Source organism: Pterocles gutturalis, unplaced genomic scaffold (genome assembly GCF_000699245.1).
Source record: "Pterocles gutturalis isolate BGI_N339 unplaced genomic scaffold, ASM69924v1 scaffold32607, whole genome shotgun sequence".
Lineage (NCBI taxonomy): Eukaryota > Metazoa > Chordata > Aves > Pterocliformes > Pteroclidae > Pterocles > Pterocles gutturalis.
In genome coordinates, this window is record NW_010111273.1 from 244 (window position 1) to 17,352 (window position 17,109).

At 37.7% G+C, this 17,109-nt stretch overlaps 1 protein-coding gene across 1 annotated transcript in view; it reads left to right on the forward strand.

The window, feature by feature from the left end:
- Positions 1-6,519: 6,519 nt before the first annotated feature.
- SYTL3 (synaptotagmin-like 3) overlaps positions 6,520-17,109 on the forward strand; it is a 28,626-nt gene continuing 18,036 nt past the window's right edge. The window contains exons 1-6 of the mRNA XM_010073695.1: positions 6,520-6,629; positions 8,024-8,239; positions 10,648-10,712; positions 13,360-13,411; positions 14,784-14,850; positions 15,826-15,898. Of these exons, the coding sequence (XP_010071997.1) occupies positions 6,520-6,629; positions 8,024-8,239; positions 10,648-10,712; positions 13,360-13,411; positions 14,784-14,850; positions 15,826-15,898 (583 nt within the window). The remainder of the gene's footprint in view (positions 6,630-8,023; positions 8,240-10,647; positions 10,713-13,359; positions 13,412-14,783; positions 14,851-15,825; positions 15,899-17,109) is intronic.

Consider the following 17,109-nt stretch of genomic DNA (forward strand, 5'->3'; position numbering starts at 1 on the left):
ATCCTGTTATTTTTAGCGGCCAGAATCTGGACAATGAAACTAAAGAGCACACTTCCACAGTTCATGGTTTTTGTGTGGGGGTGCAGTGTTTACAGATTGCCCAAACTACTGCTTGTACCGACCTCTGAGATGATGCAAACAGTGGGAGGTGCTGTTCAGGATCAGAGCGGCCTGGCTGAACTGGAGAAAAAACTCTGAACAGGGGAGTTTACTTACGGGGGTAAGCGCAAGGGCTTTGCTGAAGCAGGACTAACCAGCTCTGCAAACACAGAGAGGGTGCCGCTCAGGGGTGTTCCATGGACAAGAGAGTGTATTAGGTGCGATGTACCTCAGTCTGTCATACAGTGCTGCTGTTAAAAAGGTGACGCCATACCGGGGTGTGTAAATGGACACGCAGCTTGAAGGAGGTGGGAAGCAGCATTCCTGTTGCACTCTGCACAGTAAGGCCTCACAAGGAATGCCATGGCCAGTTTTAGGTGTTGGATTTCAGGCAGGTTCTGAGTGAGTTACAGCCTCAGGGCCCCGAGGACACAGACAGGCCTCAGCTGCCCTGATCAACCTCAGCTATGTCTTCCCCCCTTCACCCTCTGCTCCAGGCCTGTCCCTTTGACAGACCTCAGCCCAAGGTTTTGGCCTTGTCACCAGTCCTATGTCAGACCCTGCCTCCTGTTTCTCCTGAAGAAGACAACCCTGACCGGTCACCTCCCTTTGGGATTGTTGGGGGGCCCTGCAGGCAGCACCCTCTGGGCAGAAGTGAGACCAAAAAAATAAGGCCTATGGGGAGGCTGAACAAGCAGTGCTGTTTAGACAAAAGAGCAAAAGGCTGTAGCTTGGTTATATTCCTAGCTCATATAAAATACTGTGGCAGTTTTCCACATCCAGGGGTGAGTGGGAAAAATACAATGAGATAAAAGTGTGACAGTTAAGTCTTTGGTTAAATATTAGGGGAAAGCTGACAGTAAGGCTAGCATTCATCAGCCCAGCTTTGTGATACTACGGATCTCTCACTGTGCATAGTTACAATCCTCACATTGTTTCTGGTGGTTTATTTAGTTGAAGTTTGGCCTGAAATGAAGACCCAGATACAGCCAACTATTCTTTGTTGGGCTTAGCTCTATGCCCCACTAACAGTTGCTTTCTCTTCAGTGATACAGCTGAAGAAGGTGATTAAAATTGAAATACACAGGTGTAAGTGTTTGAACCTGTTTAGCTTAATGAGGTTATAAAAGGGCAGGCTGATTAATTTTGCTATGTGACTAGAATTTCGGTGCTTTGTTTAATTTTAACTAAAAATAATGTTTCTTAAAATACACAAAATACTAAGAAGGGCTTCCGCACTGGACAGGGGGTTTACCTGGTAGAGCCAGGAACAAGAAGGGAGATTGACCTGCAAGAACAGCCTCTCTTCCAGGCTTTGAAATAATTTGGGTGTAATTTAGAACTTCATTACTCACACCTGGTTCTGTAGTAGTCTGAATTGGGATATCCAATCCAAATAATGTTTTAACTTTTAATCATTATCTGAGATGGGATTTCCAGTTGTGAGGTAAAATAAGTTGCTTCTTTTTGCAGATGTATAAGAAATGAATTATATTGAACTTTTATCTACACTAATTGCTTTGTCATTCAGACCTGAATAGAAAACTATTTTGTTTCCAGGAAGTAACTGTTTACCATACAAGCTGAGTTTTCTGTGTGAGTCCTGGGGACGTTGAGGTTAGTAGTATTTTCACATTTATGGTTATCAGAAAAATTATGTAGAACTCAAAGGCACTTCTCTTCCTGTGTGTGGCTTGAAGACTGAGCATATTTTGATTGTATCAGTCAGCTTCTATAGTTTTTTGTGCTGAGTCTCTTGTTAATGTTAGAGAAATGAATAACTTCTCTTTGATTGCTAGTTGCTGTTGCTGCTAACAAAACCAGAGACTTGTCAAAAGCTGATGTAATGCTAGAGCTCTTCTTTGACAGAATTTGCTTTTAGCTGTTTTGGGGATCCTCCTGTGTACATGCGTCAGTCTAATTTTAGTACCCAAAGGAAGGAAGAGGGGTGGAGAACAGCCACCAGTTTTCTTTAAGGAAAGATAAGTAAGAGTGCTACTCATCTCTTAAAAGCAGTTTACTTCCATGCATCTTTCTTTGATGGCTGCTGAAAGGTAAGGACACCTCTAATGTGTTCGGTATGACATTGCACAAGGGGATGCATTTTTACTTACTGGAGTGGTATTTTTTAAACTACAGAGATTTCATGGAAAAAACCACAACTGGAACTTTAAAAAGTGGTGTGGTGGTTTGTTTTTTTTTTAATTGTTTTTGTTTGTTTGTTTGTTTGTTTTTTGTTTTTACTTTTAAGTGCTGCAGTGGGATGTTATGAAAATCACAAGATGTAACTTTGAGAAGTTATAAATAATTTGTGTGTGTGTATGCAAGGATGTGAAAATTAAAAACTCTTGCAGCCAGGTAGTATAAGATAACACTTGTAATTTTCTTAACTAAAAAGAAATATCTGTGGTTGGCCTCTGTGAAATAGAAAATAGCCATAAATTCCAGGAGCTTTTGTGATCATTTTTACTCTGAACCTCTGTAATCTGTGTCCTAGCTACTGATGTATTACATCTGTCTTCTGGGTTAATGGATGAAGTAATCCAGTTAAATCAATGAAGGCTGTGGCTTTAGAAGATCAGATTATTTATACTTATTTAATTGTTATTTTGTTCATGCTTAAGGATCTGAAAGGACATCAATAGCACATTACGTGCAAAAATTGCTTTGAGAAAAAGTAGCTTGCTAACTCAGGTGTTTCAAAGTTCAAAAACTTAAAAAATAAGCTACATTTTGCAAACTTAATCTTGTCCTAGCCAGGCCTTTTGATTGATTTTCAGTTACATAATTATTTTAGCCTGATATAAAAGTAAAAAGCATGGTCTTCTGAGGTTGCGCTGTGTGCGAGCATGCCTCCCTCTCCTAAGACATGACCATGTTGGTTGTCCCATCTCATTTACAGTGGCTTTGAGACCTCACATGCTATTTTAAAAAAGCTGCTGATCCATCTGCAAGGTGCCTGATGCTGTATTTTAAATGCATAATTTAAAATACTGCTTGAACAAAATATTTTGTGAGCTTTGTGCTGAAAAGGTAGAATGTCATGGTATTTACTGAGGAGATTGCTGTTGTTTTTGGTTTTACATAGACCATGCTTGGCTTTGAGGCTAGCTGACCATGTGAAACAGATAGGTAGCTGGAGTTGATGGATAAACATGGAAGGACATAATCTGTGCAGATTTCAGAATTTTTTTTTTCTTGTCAAGCAGGGCCATTACTGAAAACACCACTTCTTTATTACTGCCAAAAAGCTAACACCAAAGCATGGTGTTAGAAAAGTTCTTTTTTTACAATGTTAGAGAGCTTTTCAGTCCAATTTGAACACCTCTGTGAAATGATTATGAGTTCAAGTCTGTTGTGGGGCACAAGGATTATCCCCCATTTTGGGGGATACATTACTTGTATTTATTCCTAAAACTACCTCATAATTAAGCTAGATTCTGAGCTATCTTTGAATGTGCAAGAAAAATTGACAGAAGACAATGATTGTCTGAGCTTAAATCTTCACGAAGATTAAGAAACCCCCAAACAACTAGGTGCGTGTCCAGGGGCAATACTGCTAGAGCTGCTGGCTGCGGTATGGATTTTAAGCTTTATTCTGTGCAGCATGTGGTGATCTTGCCTAGCAGTGAGAGAGACACATTGGCTTTTTTTGTCTCTGCATAGCACAGATACTGTAGGACATCAAGCCCTCGGCATTTTGCTCTGCAGTAAGTTGGTTCTGTTCTTTGGTGCCCAGAAGATGATGGTCTTTTCGTCCTAGTCCTTGTGGCAGTCTGCTGCTGGCATTAGAGGCAGTGCAGATTTATCACTGTGAGTAGGACATGAAGTGTAGCAAATAGACCAACTGATCTGGATGATGGTGTTTGCAGTATCGCTGACAGGCTGAGGTCAAATGCCTGTCTGAAGAATCCTACCCTGGCTAGCGCAGACCCTGTGGCTCCCAGGGGTTATAGCTGCAAGCAAGAGAAGGTGGAAACAAGGAGAGGATCCAAGCTGTTCCTTCCCTCGCACAATTTAAATTTGTGCAAGCTTGAATATCTGAAACCATAATTTTTAAAAAATGTATATACATCTCTAAATAAGACTCTGTATGCCCCAAATATTTTTCATACATTAAGATGTTATCTGACATCCAGTTCCAAAAACAGGCTTGAAATATGGAAAACTTCGTGTTCTTCTGTTAAGAAGGGAGGTTGTCCTTTTTTAAAGAATTCAAAGGAGGTATCAAATGGCAACTATTTCTGTGCTTGCTTAACTGCAGATGTTGCTCTTAGTAACTGTTTCATGTTCTTAATGGCTCTGTAAGACATTTATCTATTTTCTTTAAGATCACTGGAGCGGTTTTATTGGATCCAGCTAATAATGACTATAATGAATTTGCTAACTTTTACTGATGTTTCAGCAGCACCTTCTGATGACGTTGTAGATATGCTAGCCTTTGGAAATCCTGGGAGTTCATTGAAAGCGTAACTTATGCTTTAATGGGTATCCTGTATAGTGCAGAGGTCCTCGAACTTGTACTGACTGCTCTTTCAGATTGTATTGGCTTAAATGGGATTGAATGCTCTAAACATGCTCGTCAATCCTGGGAAGCATTCTTGAGGTATAAGATGAAAGCAGGTGAAGGATGCAGGGGCCTTTGAAAATGACATCTATTGCTCAGGCTTTTTAGGTTTTAACTGAGTAATTTCCTGTGAAATTGCAGTTGGTAAGGAAATAAAATATGATTATGCCTATCTCTGTCTCTTTTGTTTCCACAGGAAACCAATCTTTTTTTTTTTCTTTGTTAACTGTGCTTCTGTGAAATGCTTTGTCCTTTTGGTGTCTGTTGAAGGGTTTAATGAAAAAATATAAAAGAATGAAATACATGCTGTTTATAAATACAAATTATCATCTCCTTCTGTCTTTTTTTGTGGGAGATTAAGTCGCTTAATTGGGGCAAGCTGTATGTAAAGTAGTTCCCTGCACCAACAAAAATACATTGTCACTATATATCTTTTTGGTGTTGTTTTTTTTTTTTAGCTTAAAACTCACAGTATTTCAAAATAATGATCCAGCAATGCAGCCTGTTGGTCAGATTCTCAGCTGAGGTCCATCAGTGAAGCCTCAGTAACGGCTTTGGGAAATTTTTACCATTCCGTCTTAGTGTCGAGACCTTCTGCCTAGAGCCTGACTGTATGTATTTGTTTCAGATTAAGTTTGAAACACTTAACCAGTTTTCATATACACATCTTTAGTATTTGGTGTACCATAAGTGGAACCCTCTTACATTTTTTTGTAATAAACACTAGACAGTAGTATTAAAACTGAATATGGTGTGTAAGCTGAATTAAATTGAATAATCATTTTATTTCTCTACTTCGCTGCAAAGTATATGAAAATTATTTTCTATTTTAGTGGGAGTTTTACAAAAGTGAAGGTCACAGAATATATCCAAAATACAGTTGTGATTCTGTTTTAATGTTATACTTCTCATATATTTGTATATTAACATAATCAGTTTGGGGAAAAAAGTTCATATCTGAATGGTTTAGTGTTTGCTTGTGTTAGCAAAGATAATGGCATTACTGGGTATTAAACTATCTAGACTTAACAGACATAGGTAATTGATAGAAGTGACTCTCATCTTTCCATCTTTCTTCTTAGGCTTGTGATATTTTGTCTTTTCAGTAAGATGAGATTAGAAAGGGATATTTTTGTCTCAACCATTATAACTTTTCCAGTCATGAGGCCTGTAGGGCTGTGTTCAAAACTAACTTAAGCTTATTTATTGGTTCTTTCATATTGACCATACAAAAAATGTAAACATACATGGCTGAGTGTTAATGGACAATACGGTGAGACTGTTTGAAGTACAGGACTATCTTAAAACCTTTCCTGTATCTGAATTAGTGCATGAAAGGTTCTGAGTATAGCTAAATGTGGTCTTCACATACTATTTGAGGTGTCTGGAAGAGGTGAGGAGAAGAGATAATAACATGTATTCTTTTTTTCCCTAGGCCTAGAAATCCCAAACCTACAAGACCAAATAAAAAATCCATTCCTCCTGCTCCTTTACACCATCTCTTGGTGAACTGTCCCTCCATCTGGTGAGAGGTAAAGCTGTATCTGGGACCTTGCTGCAAGCTCTCGTCTCTTTTGGAACCACTCTTAGCGACAAAAGAAAAGAACAGGAAGTTCTTTCGTGTGAAAAAGACAAGACTGTTGTGACCTTGCTAACTTCATATTTCCTGGGTAGCAGAGACACTTAAATGATGAGTTGTGTGAAGACAGACATGATTATTTTTCTCTTCAAGTGTATGACACAGTGAAACGTATCACCAATCAAGTTAGAGCGCAGGCACTTAGTAAACACTCAGACCACGTTATACTCTAGTATCCGACAGGAATATACAAAATAAGTGAAGTTTGGCAAAAATGGCCTGTGAATTTAATCTAAACTTCCTTAAGGATTTGGAACGAGAGGCTGTTCTGGAAGTCCTGTACCGTGACCAGATGGTGAGAAAAATAGAGGAGGAAAGAATAAGGTATCTGCCATTCCCCTGTTCCTCTATTTCTGTTCTTTTTTTCTCAGAAGCACTCTTCTTCATCTTTGCTGTCCTTCCACGTGTATTCCCTTTTTAAATTTCATGTTAGCTAATGCCTTTTTATTCTTTGGGAAAACTAACGGTTATCCAGAGCCTCTTGGATTTACTCCTTCTATTGATTACTCTACAGTAAAGATGATCAAATACTGTTCAGTGAATAATCTACTTGATGAATTTTACTTCTAGCCTTCATAGAAAGTTCAGTTGCTGCCTGTATTTTTCCTATGAAGGCGTTATGGCATTCTCCTCATGTTCCTATGTATGCCTATATGCTGGTAACTCAGAACATGTTCAGATCTTTGGCTGACTTATTTATCTTATGTTATTCCAAAACTGGAGTTAAGAATCATTGGATACCTGCTCATCATGCTGCATCCATCACTGTCCCTTCTCATGTACAACAGGTAGCAAGCACCTCGTGCTGTCTCGGAAGTAGTTACTAGTGTCAATAGGTGTTATTGGTTAGGGAAAGGATTCTATTTCATTATTTCACACTATGCAAGTATCTCAGTTATGAAGGATAAGGGATAATGCTCCAGCATTTTATTTGCTTTATATCAGGGCTAGAGCAAGGATTTCCTTGTGGTTTGTACCCTGCCTTGTCACATTACATCCCTATGTAAAACAGGGTATTTGTGTTGCTAACTTAGAAATTTTTAGTCTCTTAAACATAGAAACTTAAACTTTGTCTACAGCAAACATTTATGTAAGTGTTACTGGACAAATTAGATGATTGTGAAAAGTAAGTGAAAGATTATAAAGAAAATCTGAATTGCTTAGAAAATCCCTGAAACTGTTGATGAGGTAGCTAACAAAAGCGGAATTTTGATTATTGGTATGTGTTTTGGAAGGAAGGTTAGTGAAAGGGAGAGGTTTCAATATTTTGGTCTGATGTGGTTTTTATTTAATGTTTAGATAATGCACTTGTTATGATTATTTTTACTTGATAGAAGATTTGATTCTTGGATAAACATGATAAAAAAACAACATCAAATGAAAGGGAACACCATTTAGTCTCATTTTTTGTATGTGAATACATAATCACTTACATACACGGTTGTGGTGCCCTGCCCTGAGTGTGTATATCTGACATGAACAGAACCCCATTTATACTAGACAGTTACTGTGTTTGTATGCACAGTTGTGGCTGCATATAGTCACGGTGCAAAAATACTGTGTGTAGACGCCTTCAGACAGTGTTCAACTGAGGTCAAACTTGAGGACATATCTCCCACTAGTAATAATACTGCACAATCAGGGTATTAGCTTGTGACTTACACGGGGGGCTTGGTCTGTTTAATTTTTTTTTTTTTTCTCTCTACGTGGGGGATTAGGAAACTGAAACTGCAGCTGCAGCAGCTTCGGTGGAAAGGGGCAAGAAATGTAAACCATGAATACCAGGAGAGATCCTGCGCTCGTTGTCAGAAATCGCTTGGGTTATTGATGAACAGAGGTGCAGTATGCAATGGGTGCAGTCATCGAGTGTGCTCTGAATGCCGCGTCTGCCTGAATCCCTGCCTTTGGAAATGCACTGTTTGTTATGCTCATGGGTAAGAAATTTTCCTGGTTTGGATAAGTGCTGGTTTACACTGGTTATCCAGTGGATGCACGCTGGTTTTGTGTGTATCTGTTATTTTAACAATTAATGAAACAAAGCCTCTGTCGGAATGAAAATGTTGGATGAAGTCTTGGTGGTAATGAAATTGATGGGAATTTTGCATTATACTTCATGTAGTCAGGATTTCCCTTCCTCTGTTTAGCAAAATGGATCCTCAGTGTAGTATGACGTAACAGCAAAGCATAGGAACAGTCCTTAGTGTCTGAACTGTAGACAGAACTCCTTCCCCTGGCTCAATACTGAACCAGTGCATCATATCAACTTTCTGAAGGTGCTGTGGTTTGGTATAATATAGCCAATTTCTTGGCAATTTCCTAGTCATGACTTTTTACCTTATACTACTGGAGTGAGGAACTTGGATTGATGAATAATTTGAAGTAATTTTTATATACATTTAAAAAGCAAAAAGCATTAATAACTTCATCAGGAATTGTTTAAATGTGGTCAGAAATCCAAATTTGTTTACTTTGAATTAGTTGTTTTTTTCTTTTACTATGTCACCTTGGTTATGTTTTCCAGGAAATAGGAAACAATCTTTCTTTTACTGTATTGGTGCAATTTTTAATCAAAATACTCCATCACAGTCCCTGTTATTCATCAGAATCTTTCTAAACCAAATGGTTTAGCTATATTTCCACCTTTGATGAAAAAATAATATTACATAGGCAAAGAAAGGTAGTCTTGAACATGAATCGACAACTGTGCTGGACATTGTAAATCCATGTACAAAGGGCAAGGATTTGGATAAAATTTTACTTTATGCTAACACAAGATTAATGCACCACTTCACTCCTTCTTAAGATGCCAAATGAGATTTAAATAATGCCTGAGAAATGTAAGGCGAGGTACTGGTCTTAAGCTAAATGAATTTCTACTACTAGTTTGAAGTAATTTTCTATAGTTTGGAATAAACTGTAAACTATCACTAAGAAGATGTTCTCCAAATCTTCAGTTTGTTGTGCAATTTGTACATAAAATAGGCAGATTAGCTCCTTCTATATTTGATACAAAGCAGTTACTAAATTTTGATGCATATATTTTAGTATCTGTGCTTCATGCTAAAAGCACTAAAAGGAAAGATTAAAAAGGTGACTTTCGATATCCTCCTTCAGTTTGCCTTTCATGGTTAGGCATGAAAATAAATAGTGCAGTCTACACAGGTGGTGAGTTTTTTGAATTTTCTGCATTGCTGCTTACGAAGGTATATTTTAAATGCCTAAATGCTTTAAAACCAAGCCACAGAAAGAACAAACAGCACCCTACCTATCGTTTGTCTATTTTAACATAAAGTGACGTGTGAAATGGCAGACCCAGGGATTTTGTTTCCTGGCCTTTGTTGGGTATCATTATAGCTCTTGTTTTTAGAGATTTTGCTTTCTTAACCAGGCAAGCCCTACATTAATTTACTGTCTGTATGTTGTTGCCAATTTCAAGCAATTTTGGCAGAGGGGATGGTAATAAAGAGATTAATTTCGTGGAAGGAAAATTAGCTGCTAGGTAGAGAAAAAAGTTTAGTGGTGCCTGCACTGAGAAATTTTTTGCAGTGGGACTTTGTCCTATAATAAGCATCAGAAAATCCACAATGCCCTAAAAGTTAGTAAGACATTTAGATGAGAATTTGGAGCCTGAAAACTCCAGAGAATTCCCTCCTTGGTTGAAATTGGTTTTGTCTCTTTAATAATGGATGAGTTCAGATGCAAACTTTGTCTAAGTCAGTTGGAGACAACAAAATGCAGGAGTCAAATCTGAAGAAAATCTGCTCCTTGACAGAGCTATTTAGTCTGATATAATTTTATACTTGTTAATTATTACTGTTCTGACCCTGTGATCCTGGTGCCTGTGTATGACATTGACATAATTGATGTTAGTCTCCACAAAATGGAGAGAGATGAGCTGTGAAGCCATCACACCATCAGGGTTGTGCAGCTCCATGCTCTCTGGTAGCCATCCCAAGTTCTGCTTGGGAGCATATCCTCTCTCATTGACCTTCCCCACTCCTCAGACTAGGCTGCAGCAGTGAGCAGTCAGCGCAAGTGCCTGGCCTATATTGCAAGTTGGTTGTATAGAATGAAGAGGACCCGGGACTCCTGGCCTGGAGCAGTATGTATTGCTTTCTATCAGCAATCCTACATAGCAAGAAAGAAGAAAAAAAAAAATGGGGCAGGAGGAATCCTTTGTTTGCAGACCTACAGCAAAATCAGTCAATTGAGTAAGCAGTCATGAAATGTTAGTTTTATGGTAGGATGAAGAGGGATTGTTGGATTGTTAAATAGTTATCAAACATTTAAAGAAACGCACTTTGGAAAATGTTGATTCAAATGTCTTTTGCTTGTTTTTCAGAGATGTGAAAGTAAAGGCTGGTGAATGGTTCTTTGAGGAACGAGCAAAGAAATATCCAGGTGAAGGTAAGCACTGGAACAGGGCATAAACTGCTCTGTAATGTGTAGCCCTCATCCAAGCGAAACACAGAATGTAGTCTGTCACTGTATTTAATGTTTCTTCCACTTGGTGAGAGATCTGCAAGGAATTTTCATGCAGTGCATCTGTCTATGCACTGAATAAAACATGAACATGAACTAGCAGAATGCATTTAAAAGTTTAATTTATTTTGTGTGAGTAATAAGGAAGTCGCTGGCCATATCAACTCGAAATAATGAGCTTGCAAGGCTTCTAAGAAATACAATGATATGAAATAAATATAGAAATGTTAAAACAGATGTGCAGGAAAGAAATTATGTTCCATCCATTGTTTGTCAAGTTAAAACTGCAGGTTTTTTCACTGAGAAAGTTTTAACGCTTAGAGAAATGACAGAATGGAATAAAGAAAATAATGTATAGCTATAAATCAACAGAGATAAACGGTTACTCTTTCTTTACTTTCAACCAGCTATGCCATTGCCTTGTGTTCAGTCTTTTCAGCACCATTAAGATAGAGAGCCTTAAAATAAATTATAGAGGATGTGGATGGATTGGCCTATAGGGAATGTGTTTTACCAACCAAGCAGCTGTTAGTCTTCATTTTCACCTACAATGACTAATAATGTGGAGAGGATTTCCTTCCTCTTTTCCTTGAAGCACCACTTCAAATAGGCAACTATTTCACTCTGTGTGTGACTGTAGCTAAATGTTACAGTTTCATTTCCAGTATCACCATCGTATCTAGATTTAAGAATAGCTGGTAAAAAGGAAAGCGCTGGACCTTAAATATCTTTTGGGAAACTTGAATAGAAGTTCATAAATGAAAGAACATAATCAGGCAAATTTTGGGTAGTAGGTATTAACGAAAGTCAGCAGGTAGCATAGTAAGAAACTGAACAACAGTTCATGTTAAAACAGTTTATTTAAAATTTGAGAGATTTCACTGAATTCCGTTCTAGCTAACACAATTTCTGATTTTTAAGTATTAGTTGACTGATCTTTTAAAGCACAGTTGTATCTCATAGCTATTGTTAATTTTTCCTCATATTCTTTTCAGTGAGTCTAAAGCCAGCAATTTTAACAACCTTTCTCAGTTGTTGGAAAATGCTACGTTGTTCTCAGACACTGAATCTGATATTGCAAGGCACTGACTGTCCCTCTTTCCAGTACAATAAATGAGTTCTCACCTTGCCTTGTCAAAGCTTTGTGGGTGCTTGAAGCATTTTGTTTAGTTAGTCTGACAGTAATACTGTTGAAGTCACAAAGATCTAAGGATATACAGAAGATAAGCCTTTAGGAGAAATACGTTTTGTTTAGTTCCTTTGATTAGACCAACTGATATAATTAAAGGGGTTAAAAAACGGCAAACTTCGAAACAGCAGCAGTAGTAGTTGTGTATCTTTCAAACCTGGAGAGACAGTGCCCTCTTTTGGTTTGAAAATATAACACAAGTGAAGTATTCACATCAAAAGAAGTTTTAACTGAAAAAATACACATTACAGTGAAGTTTTCTCATCTTTCAGAGTAGAAAAAAAAAGTTACATCAGTATGCTTTTTATTAATTTTGTATAGCTTCTATCTGAAGAATAAAAAAAAAATTAATAAAAATAATAGATTGCCTTACTGACTAATAAATTAAAAATCTAAGAAATCATTTAACATTGCAGTAAATCAAGATACCAAATATTAATAATAGAGCATTAAGTCTGGAGTTCTGATTGAAATTTGTAACATCAATAAGTTGATTATTGTTTCTACCACCACCAAAATCTGCTCCTTCCATGTAAGTAATACAGTATAATTAATGACATCTTCAGCAAAGCAGGGATCACATGCTGCTTTCTGAATTAGGAATGATTAGTGATTAAAGCCACTCCAGATATTTTCAGTTGGCCGTTTGTTACATGCCTTTAGCTCTTCTTTCTGTTTGTGATCACTTGGGAGCAAACTACATTTTTATGAGTCTTCATTGTTTGTGCCAGATGGAGCACTTGCTCCTTGGTGTTCTTCACATGTGGCTGCTCACCTGAGGAATGTGACATGGTTGCTATTTCCCCACAGGCATGGCCTTAGCAAAGAGTTTTGCTCCTCTTTGTGAGCTGGTCATGTGTTTTCATGATTGTTCAGGTCTCTAGCAGGAAAAGTGAAAATGATTTTTCATAAGATGCGAGAGATGACTGTGTGACTACTCTTGTACACATTTTCAAGCTTTCCATAGTGTTTGAGTTTTACCGTTGAAGTGTGCTTCAGTGCAGTGGGCCCGTGCATGACATGCTTCCTGGACCTCAGGAGGCTGAGGGCACTTAGCAATCTTTAGGAATGTGCCTGTTAGCATCTGTACGTGGCTGTCCTCAGCATTTGTGAAGAGCTGGTCTGAACGTGTCACCTGCAAGAGGGAAAAGTGAAATCATGATAGAGTTTGTGATACAGAAGAGACTTGTGTGTTGCTTGGTGTGTATACTGATATGTCAGATGGGAGTTGGTATTGCTCCTGGATTGCATGTGCATGATCTTCTGTAAACACAGGCCAGTTCCTGAAACAGCACTGATTTTAAAAAGTGTTATACAGGTGTTAGTTAAGTGCTGCTGTTGCTAAATGACCTTTGGGTGTTGTGGTTTTTTTCTCTTTCACAGGCAGACATGAAACCGTTGGTGCCAAGCTCTTGAAATCTTATCAGAAACTGAGGTAAGACTCACAAAAGGACAAACGGTCCTAGAACATTGAGAATTTGTATAGGCGATGTATTGTATGTTATAAACCAGCCAGCAGTTTGTATTTTTTATTACGAGAAACAAATGTCAATACTTTTGGAATACAAATGATAAAAGCATAGAAAAATTGCCACTTCGATCTCTCAGCAATCCATAGAAAGGATCTTAAGTAGAAAACAGAGTACTATATTTAGACTCATAGTTTCTTACTTGAGATGAAGGGACATGCATTATTTTTGTTATGTCTGCTTACCTTTTTTGCATACCTGTTTACACCATTATTTCTCTAATTTACACACTGCTTTTAAATTTTCAGAGATTAAAATTATTTACTAGGTATAATAGCAATAGTGTCATTGTTTGCTCAATGAGAGATATTGCTGATTTGATAGCTTTGGAATAAATAGTAGGTGAAAAAAGCTCTGTATTCAGTAAGGCACATCTGCTTACCAGCACTTAAACCAAATAAAAAATCCAGTTTACACTGAAAAAACACTTGGACTAGAGGCCTAAGCATGACCATACTTATTACCAGTGATATATAATGAAATAACAGTCTACTTAAACTGTATTGTATAAAAGATACCTTCTTCCTTAAAAAAAAAAAAAAACAAACCAAAAAAAAACCCAAAGAGGTGGCCTCAATTTTATGATAATTATCTGGCAAGGCATAGCTGCATACAACAAAAACTTATAGTCAGATATCATCCTAACCAGGGCTGCATAAGGATTTGCTTTTACCTAGATGTGGTAAAAGAGAATCAAAAGAAAGTTTACTGGCTGCCTTCAGGGTCTGTAATTGTGCCATGGTAACAGACTCAGTCAGATAACAATTAGATTTTTTCTTTTTTTCACAGACCTGGGCTATTTACACCAGATGAAATTGCTGGAATGCTGTAAAGGGGCTGTAATGGCTCTGAGCCCAGGCGGGGAAGGATCCTTTTAGTATTGTAAATAAAAATGACTGTTTTCTGAACAGATCTCTGAAACAGAGATGGGGCGTGTTACACAGGAATTGTGTTTCAACATTCGGGACACAGATTGTGATACTGCCAACCATACAGAAGTCTAGGAAGCCTGTCTTAAATTAGGTCTTACTGACTGTTTTTAGATTAATAATTCTGCTTAGAGCAACCCAAGATGCGAAGATAGAATGGTAGTCCTAATTCTTACAAACAGGCAATAAACCTATGCTGCAACTCTTAAAGACACAGGATCTCAACCCAGATCTTTAGATTGTGGGAAAGACAGATAATGAAGATAATGTGCATGAATATTATTTGTTTATCCATCTACTAGCATAATATACTAATTACTGCACTGTTTATTGTCTCTTAAATTTCTAGTAAAATTTCTGTCGTACCTCCAACTCCACCTCCTTTCACAGAATCCACAGCAGGAAGCAACATGACGGTAAATGTACATATCTGCAAAATATATGTATACACGCACATCTTAGGATGTCATTCATTTGAAAAGGCCAGCCACAGAAATGTAGTAAATAGCAACTGCTGTAGTATCATATTGCAATATGAATGCTGCCTTATGTTCCTTTGTCATTTTTTTTTATGCTGCATTGGAGAGAAAGATCAGAGTCTATCATGACGGATGTTTCCAATTAGTTTTCAGATTTTGAGGGAAGTGATTAACCCTCTCTACTTGACACTAGAATACTGCAGCTGGTTTTTGGTGCCTCACTACAGCAAGGCTGGACTGAGATCTACTAAACTCCCCTCCAGCCTGAAAGATCCCATGATCCTATGATATTCAGTAGTAATTTACAAAGCGATCATTTCATGTGTTACTTTCATTCCTCACTGAAAAAACAGTGAATTTGATGGTTGCTTTTGCATTACAGTTTCTAGTGGACAAAATAGTAGGATGTGGCTCAGAACTCATCGAAATCATGCTAAGTTACTATTTCATTTAATTTTGGACTGGGTCCTGAGGCCCTGGCTTTGAAGCCCGTTGCAGTTCTGTAAACATTCTAATGTGCTTACCTGGAGTTTCGTGAAGACTCCTTGATTCAGAGGCAGAGGAGCATCTGTAATAGAAAGGATTTTCCTACTTGAAGTATTAAATACATTACAACAAATAAGTGATGTAATTAGTTGTATTTATGAAATTGCTATGTGATCTTCCTACAAGGAGTTCCACTTGTATATCAAAGAGTATGGAACTCAAAAATTATTTTCCATCTTCATACATTAGTGTGACAATTTTCAACCATATCAGCGTTATGTCCTCAGATGTATTTGTCTACAGAAGTGAGCAAAGGGCTGCAGCCTTACCATCTGATTGTTATGTAGTCTGTAGAGATATGTGATAATGGAAACTCTAAAACAGCAAATATTTTGTGTTTTCTTACTTGACATCTCCTATTTGCAGGAACTCAGTCAGTCTAAAAGTTTTAATAAATCTGTGGAAAATTTGTTTTTGTCTCTCACAACACATATAAAAAGTAAGTAGCTTTCACTGCTTTGTCATCCTAGAGTAACATAGTCCAATGTTTCAATTTTTTTGCCATAGTGTTGGTTGGCCAAAAAATAGTTATAAACAAAGGATATTGAGTAATGGCTAAAATGACTAATGCCAAGACTGAGCCAACCTGAAAAATAATACAGTAGGTCTAATTCTCCTTCAGTATTCTGATAGTTGTTTAACAAGCTGATGATACCAACCCAGAATGCCTTTCTTATAAAGATGTGAAAAAAAATGTATAATGTTATTTTTTACATTTACTGGTTGTTCAGATACAGTATATTTAACTCATGTTAGCACAGCATAATAACCACTTTCTGCTGTAGTTATCTTCATGTTATATATCTGACTGAACCCCAGTTGACCCCGTCAGAGAATCTATCATGTAATGGAAGTAGAGTTTAATATTTTCGTTCACTGTCAATTTTCATGATGACTTCCTTCCTCTTTCTCAGTCTGTCTAGTTGTGTGGGTTTTTTTCAGTGCGTGCTTCTAAGAACCAGCCAGTCCTAACAGCTCTTCTTTCATTCTGATACTTTTGGTTCCTTCCATTCACTTACACTGCTTGCAGTTCCTTAGACATGCAGACTGTCTATGCATGTCTAAGGCTAACTACACTGAGGACAGCCAGCCTTTGTGAAGAACAAATTAAAGGCGTCAGTGACCAGAGGAAAACAACTTCTGGGCCTTATGAAGATTACAGGGGCTTGCAGATTTGCATGTTCTTGAACAAACCGTAGTGTTTTTCTTACTAGCTTCATCTTAGGCAACCCCAAATGTGAGATTAGACCTGAAAAAATTTCACTGTAGTGCCTTTCTGCCTTTCCCCCTAGCTCTTATTTTAGGTCTTAGTTGGTCTTTCCTCTAACTTCTTCCACCCATGCTAAAGGCCTGTTCTTCTTTAACTATGCAAATTTAATAGTGTGTCTGTGTGAACACATATTAAAGCTATGCAGTGACACCTGAACAAAAGTGTAGTGTAGGGTAGTGTAGGATACTTTGTTACTGGAATCAGATAGCTGAGGCAGCATAGAATTGGATGCAAAGTAATTTATTTTGCTTTTTGTTAGTTTGAAGCCTGGTATTATCCCTCAGTTGCTGGTAAAGACTGTCAGGACTGCAGCAAGCTAATTTAATAATTCACTGCTATGGAAAGGAAGGTCTTACTTCCCGCCCCCCCCACCCACCCAC